Here is a 7,460-nt window from a genome sequence, read left to right on the forward strand (position 1 = left end):
AGATATTTGATGATTGGCTTATTCTAGGATACTGAAAATGAGCCCTAAAGCCAGCGGAGAGCGTTCATTGAGCAGTTGTTTGGATTTTGGATCTTGGATCTTAAAATTGCACAGAGACACAAATGACTGAAGGGTTTCAGGATGAATGGCTGCACTGCCTGTGAGGACATCTCCAACAGACAGTTGAAAACACAAAAAAAACACAGTTCTCAAATTGATTCTGACAGTTTCTCCTTACAAGCACGTAGAAGATGAAACATCACCTGGTGAAATGTGTACTTCACACAATGAAGCACATTCATAAAAGGTCTGCAAAACAAAAAAGAAGCCTCTGAAAACAACTAAATGAAAGAGGCATACCTGTACCTGACACTGTACTGAATGTTCAGCTGGACAGCTGTTAAGTCTTTGTGAGTCTCACTTTATGAGCTCACCTCTCGGTTCCCCCAGGGGTTTGGGCTTGGACAAGGTTAGGGGGAGGTTTGTAGAGGTCTGAGTATGCTGTGTGTGTTGTGTTTGTGTGCGTGTGTTTTGAACGTCTAGACCTGCGTGGAGTAGGATCTGTAGAGGGTGGAGTAGCGGCCTGCCGGGTGGGCTGCGCAGTGGTGTTCGTGTGAGTGTTCATGTTCGTGTGGCTGGTCTAGACTTCGCTGGAAATGGAGCGAGACGGAATGAGGACATCTGGGGTGGCGGGGAACCGATACGGCTGATGGTCATGTGATCTCTGTGAAAGGAGATCCCCTCGGAGTCTGCAGGAGAGAGAGAGGAGTGAAAAAGAGAGAGGGAGGGACAGAAGAGAAGAGATGGAGGAAGAAGGAGAGAGAGAGGGAATGAAAGAGACAGAGAGAAAGATGGGGTGGAAAGAGTGATGAAAAAAATAAAAACGAGTGAGGAGCAAGAGAAAAAGATCCAAAGTTGGTCAGAATGGGTGGTGAACGTAGGGATGGTAGGGAGGGCAGGAGGAGGAGAGTGCAGGATGCTGGTGACATAGATAGAAGGATAGAGATCAAGTGAGGGATAAGGGAAAAGAGCAAGGTGGGAGACAGGGGAGAGGAGGTCAGGTGAGGGTTAGTGTAGGTGACAGACAAGAGGAGACACAAGCAATCTCAAAGCTGCTCCCTTGAATCACACTTCCAACAGGTTGTCCTTCCCTAGTGCCTTCTGCTCTCCCTTATCTAAAGAGGTCACAGTGCACTTCTCATTCACTTCAAAGTTCTAAGAAGTCTTCAAAGCTTCAACCACCGAGGGATGGTGAATGAATGCTGAGGAAGAGACTACTGCAAACGGCTCCCTCTAAAGAGCCACACATTTTCAGAGTAAAGGGCTACTGGCTCAAAGACAAGGTTTGGTGTTCTTGTGCTTTGGTCGGGGTTGAGGGTTGGGGGGTGGTGCTGGGGCATGCGCTGTGAGGGGACATCTACTTTTGGGATTGGGGGTACGACAGAAGGGGAGAGAAGGGGTGCATGTCTACCCCCCTGTGTGTGCAGCCCTGCCGTTCACCCACCCCCACCCCTTACCTGAGTTCCACTTAACTTTTCGAGTGGACTCTCCACACAGGGCAGAGCCACCATGGGCATGCCTAGCACCGACTCAGGGCGCTGTGGTCGCGGGGGAGGGGGAGGGGGCCTCGTCTGCTGGAAGTTGTTGATCACACACGTCACCTGGAGAGAGAGAAGTGAGAAAGAGAGAGAGAACGGAAGAGAGAGAGAGAGACAGGGAAAAACTGAGTTAATAAGAAAATAAAAGGTAATGCCAAAAGTATTGGGACAGTGATAATGATGTTGTTTTTTGGCTCTGTACCCCAGAACTTTGGATTTGAAATGATACAATGACTATGAGTGTAGACTGTCAGCTTTAATTTGCGGGTATTTTCAACAATACTGGATGAACCATTTGTAAATTACAGAAATTATTGTATATAGTCCCACCATTTTAGGGGACCAAATGTATTGGGACAAATTCACATATAAATTCAAATTGTATTGGTCACATGTGCCGAATACAACAGGTGTAGACTTTACAGTGAAATGCTTACTTACGAGCCCATTCCCAACATTGCAGAGCTAAATAGTAAGACAATAAAAACAATAACATGGATACATACAGTTGAAGTCGGAAGTTTACATACACCTTAACCAAATACATTTAAACTCAGCTTTTCACAATTCCTGACATTTAATCCTAGTTAAAATTCCCTGTCTTAGTTCAGTTCGGATCACCACTTTATTTTAAGAATGTGAAATGTCAGAATAATAGTAGAGAGAATGATTTATTTCAGCTTTTATTTCTTTCATCACATTCCCAGTGGGTCAGAAGTTTACATACACTCAATTAGATTTTTGGTAGAATTGCCTTTTAAATGGTTTAACTTGGGTCAAACGTTTCAGGCAGCCTTCCACAAGCTTCCCACAATAAGTTGGGTGAATTGTGGCCCATTCCTCTTGACAGAGCTGGTGTAACTGAGTTGTGTTTGTAGGCCTCCTTGATCGCACACACTTTTTCAGTTCTGCCCACAAATGTTCTATAGGCTTGAGGTCAGGGCTTTGTGATGGCCAATCCAATTCCTTGACTTTGTTGTCCTTAAGCCATTTTGCCACAACTTTGGAAGTATGCTTGGGGTAATTGTCAACTTGAAAGACCCATTTGCGACCAAGCTTGAACTTCCTGACTGATGTCTTGAGATGTTGCTTCAATATATCCACATAATTTTCCTTCCTCATGAAGCCATCTATTTTCTGAAATGCACCAGTCCCTCCTGAAGTGCACCAGTCCCTCCATCATGCTGCCACCCCCGTGCTTCACGGTTGGGATGGTGTTTTTTGGCTTGCAAGCCTCCCCCTTTTTCTTCCAAACATAACGATGGTCATTATGGCCAAACAGTTCTATTTTTGTTTCATCAGACCAGAGGACATTTCTCCAAAAAGTACGATCTTTGTCCCCGTGTGCAGTTGCAAACCGTAGTTTGGCTTTTTTATGGCGGTTTTGGAGCAAGAGTTGGCGATTTTCTATGGGCGTTTTGACCCGTTAGGCTTCTTCTGGCCTGAGCAGGGCCTTTCGAGGTTATGTCAATATAGGACTCTTTTACTGTGGATATAGATACTTTTAATACCGTGTTTCCGCTCCAAGCATCTTTCACAAGTCCTCTTCTCGTGTTCTGATTGCATTAGTACTTATTCACACCAAAGTACGTTCTTCATCTCTAGGAGACACTGAACGTGCGTCTCCTTCATGAAGCGGATATGACAGCTGCTGGTTCCATGGTGTTCCTTATACTGTTGCGTAACTATTGTTTTCAGTATGAGACGTGGTACCTTCAAGGCTGTTGGGAAAATTCTCCACAAACGGAACTAGACTTGTGAGCATTGACAATGTTTTTTTTCAAGGTCTTGGCTGATTTCCTATTTGATTTCCTTGAATGATACAGCAAAGACGCTGCACTGAGTTTGAGGTAGGCTTGAAATACATCCACAAGGTACACCTCCAATTGACTCAAATTATGTCAATTGCCTGTCACGAAGTACTATAAGCCGAGTGACATCATTTTCTGGAATTTTACAAGCTGTTTAAGGCACACAGTCACACTTCAGTGTGTCATTTAACTTATGACCCCTTGAATGGTAACTACAGGTGATTACTTAAGTGAAAATCTGTTTGTAAACAATTGTTGAAAAAATGATCACTGGTGTTCAATGCCAAAGTAAGATTGTTCTACACGACCTTGCAAAACTATAGTTTGTTAACAAAGAATGTTGGAGTGGTTGAAAAACAGGTTTTTTATAGACAGTCCAAGCCTAAGTTGTATGAAACTTCCGACTTCACTGTATGTAACAACGGAGTATACCAGTACTGAGTCAATGTGGCAGATGCTACACGGTAGTTGGGGTAATTGGTTTAGACATTCTTTGACTAAATAATAAAAACATCTGAAAATCACATTTACATACAGTTGAAGTCGGAAAGCTTATTAACTTTTATTTCCAACCACTCATAGAAATGTTCTCAGTTTGGTCCAGGACTTGGCCTCCCTATCACATTGCAGTGCAAGGGGTAGCAGAGAGGACAGTCTTATGACTTGGGTGACTGGAGTCTTTGACAATTAAGGCCTTCTCTCTATACCGCCTGGTATTAAAGTAGTCAAAAGTTTAGTATTTGCCCATTATTCCTAACACACAATGATTACGTCAAGCTTGTGACTCTACAAACTTGTTGGATGCATTACTGTTTGTTTTGCGTGTTTTCAGATTATTTTTGTGCCCTGTAGAAACGAATGGGAAATTGTATTGGTTCATTTTGGAGTCGTATTTATTGTAAATAAGAATAGAATATGTTCAAACACGTTCTAACTATTGTGAATGTGGATGCTACCATGATTAAAGATAGTCAGAATGAATCATTAATAACCTCTTTACACTACAATATAAGCAGGGAAGGTTAGCATTTTGTTTGGGTGGGGGGGGGGGTGGTATGAAATTCCGGCCTCTACATTTCTCACTCCTCATTATATACTTTTGGAGCTCACCTTAAGTGAAATGAGAGTGACATTTCTCATCCCATGGTGGAAGTACCAGGATTAACAGCCCCTGTGTTAAGTTGAACTATAGATATCAACGTAAAATGTCATCAATATACATCACTGTTACATTCTATCACCCTCATCTCTCATCTCCGGAATAATGACTTCCCTAACCACCCTCTTCTCCTCCACATTCCTCTTCAGCATCTCCCTCACCCATTCCCTCAGGCAGCTCCCTCACCATTTCCCTCAGCACGCCCCTCACCATTCCCTCAGCAGCTCCCTCCCCATTCCTCCCCTCCCTCCCTCTCACCAGAAACACACGATGGGCTCCTCCAGTGAAGAAGCGCGGCCAGGACGTCGGCCCGTGGTTGCGGTCATTCTGCCACCTTGAACCACTGCGCCACCATGCATGGCAGCGCATAGCAGGGTCAGGACTGACCGTTAGGCTTGGTCAGCCGGAGCTGCCTTGCGTCCGGAATACCACAACGGTCACATTACATCTGAACAGAGAGAGGTAGGGGGAGAGACCCAGGAGGACTGTCAGGAATCTGTAACTACTGTAGACTGCAGGGTGATCAACTCCTAATACTGTCGGTAGGGGATATCATTACATGTGTATCAAACGGATCCAAAACTCCTAACTCCCCAGACCGAAATACCCCACCGTGTAGACTGCAGAGTAGACACTGAGAGCTGCGTCCTTGGAGGGGAAGATTTGCGTGGCAGACGCCACTCACCAGGGGGTTCCATGCAGGCACGGGGCTGGGTGATGTACTGCATGTTGATGTGCACCCCAGGGGCCTGTAGTTAGCCGACAGGCAGACAGACAGTGAGGGGTCTTAGGTCTATCCCTGATCACCCCTCTGCACCCCGCTCCAGGTTAGCAAACGATGTGGTAGGAGGCGTAACAGGACGAAGGAGCACACACCCTGAGCGATGAGACGAGGACGAGAGAGAAGCGACATGACAGCCAACTACACAGTGAGAGGGAGTTATAGTGTCAATCCTCCGCTCCTCAAGATCCGATGATTATCAGCTGTAGCGGTGAAAAATTGCTCAAATAAACGCCTTTCATGATACCTGACAGTGTGAACATGCACACATCGTCTTGAAATTCGTTGCACACCGTTTTTTCAGCCATTCATCAATCAAAACTGCTGGAGGCATGTCTTCTTCCGTTTCATTTTGTGTTACTGCATTCTCGTGTTTCTTCAAATGTAGCGCATGTTCAATCAGGAGGCTGTTCTGAATGCTTGTTTTCTTCATCAGCCGCCAGAACCTAAATTCACTGTCCTATGATACAGAGCCATAGTAGAGGAAATGAATACAAAACTTTTCACAGCATCAGCGTCTAGTTCTATCCTTATGCCAGTTGATCAATGTGCAGAATGTCATTCACCTATTTACCTTCTAGACACTCATAAGCACCAGGACCACAAAATGCGCACATTCATGCAGGCTTACTGGCTTAAACCTATATACACTAATTATCCTACTCTTTCAACACAATGGTGTCAACCTTAGATGATTATTCTATGTCAACACTTACCATAGTTCTCTAAACACTGCCGTATATTTTCACGCAGCAGTTCGAAACCATCCCTACCACCCACACCAGCAGACTATTATACATAACCTTGAAGGAACTGTCAATTGGAACTCGTTTCTGCATAGCGGGAGATAAGTACGGGAACTGACTACACTACACGCGCACAGCTTATATCTAGGCAAAGGGACACCAGGCCACGAAAAGGCACACGTAAAAACTATAAAAAAAAACAAACATAGATGGGGGAAGCGTTGATGCCCAGCTAGAACCCAGCAAGCAAACCTGTAGTGGCTCGAGGACATTCCCGGGAAAGGGGAACGAGGAGCCAGTACTCAAAATATATTCAAACTGAAGCAAAGATCACATATGCACTCTCATATCTGGCTATCATTCGTTAGCGCCGAGAATCATTACTCAAACCTATATAATCACTACATTGGTTTTTTAAAAATTCATTATATTCGGATATAACGCCACCTACTCAATATAACTCCATGCAACTACTTCTACTGCCAACTACTGGCTGATTATTATCTATTCCCCGCTCACTCTGCCTCTATCATGTTATCGTACTTACATTTCTCATCTTCCCATCACCTGTCATACTCAACTATTCTATACTCCCTTTATTGATATACCTTTACATCCACTCTTAGACTGATACCTATTAATTATCTAACTACTCATATATTCTTATTATTTCTTATCTTCCTATTTATCATCTACCTAATTCTTCACTCGCCGCGCTATATTGAGATTAAATCATTTAGAATATTCGAATTATCTTCATTCATTATTAATTATTCTTTTCATATATTAATTATTACAACATGTATCCTACTTAATCCTATCATGATTTCTTATCATTTTTAGTGCGTATATTGAATGTATTATCATCATCTATATATTTATCTTTATTACTTTAGTATACCTCATTATACTCTATATTACGATTACTATTATATATCATATATGTATTCTTCTTCAATTATATATTTATCACTATTATAGTATCGCTAGATTTATTATTATTACTATACTTCTGCTAATTATATATTCTGTACGAGTATACTATTATTATTATCAACATCATTCTATATTATTATTATCGTACTCATTCTATATTTATACTATAATCTTATGATATCTTATTACTGCATTGTTTCGAAAGGCTCTCACTATGGGTTACTGTCTTGTATACAGTCTATAGGCCTGCTAGCGAGGTCCAGTGACTAATCCGAATCAAATGTACATTTTCCTTCTAAAAATACACTAAAATATCGGGTACCTTTTGGTAAGATATTTCCGAAATTCGCAGGTTGATGCGTCTCTTATCCTCCATTGTTAAGACATCACTAATGCATTCAAGAATAGTTCAGGCAAGCGGCCTGGGGT

General features: G+C 42.8%; 1 protein-coding gene across 1 annotated transcript in view; it reads right to left on the reverse strand.

Annotated features, from left to right (window-relative positions):
* Positions 1 to 657: 657 nt before the first annotated feature.
* Positions 658 to 7,460, reverse strand: part of LOC112072971 (phospholipid phosphatase-related protein type 5) — a 54,630-nt gene continuing 47,827 nt past the window's right edge. Inside the window, exons 6-7 of the mRNA XM_024140338.2 lie at positions 1,518 to 1,661; positions 658 to 979 (exon numbers count right to left, since the gene is read on the reverse strand). Coding sequence (XP_023996106.1) covers positions 920 to 979; positions 1,518 to 1,661 — 204 coding nt within the window. The 3' untranslated portion in view covers positions 658 to 919. The remainder of the gene's footprint in view (positions 980 to 1,517; positions 1,662 to 7,460) is intronic.

This window comes from Salvelinus sp. IW2-2015, unplaced genomic scaffold (assembly GCF_002910315.2).
Source record: "Salvelinus sp. IW2-2015 unplaced genomic scaffold, ASM291031v2 Un_scaffold2111, whole genome shotgun sequence".
Taxonomy (NCBI): Eukaryota; Metazoa; Chordata; class Actinopteri; order Salmoniformes; family Salmonidae; genus Salvelinus; species Salvelinus sp. IW2-2015.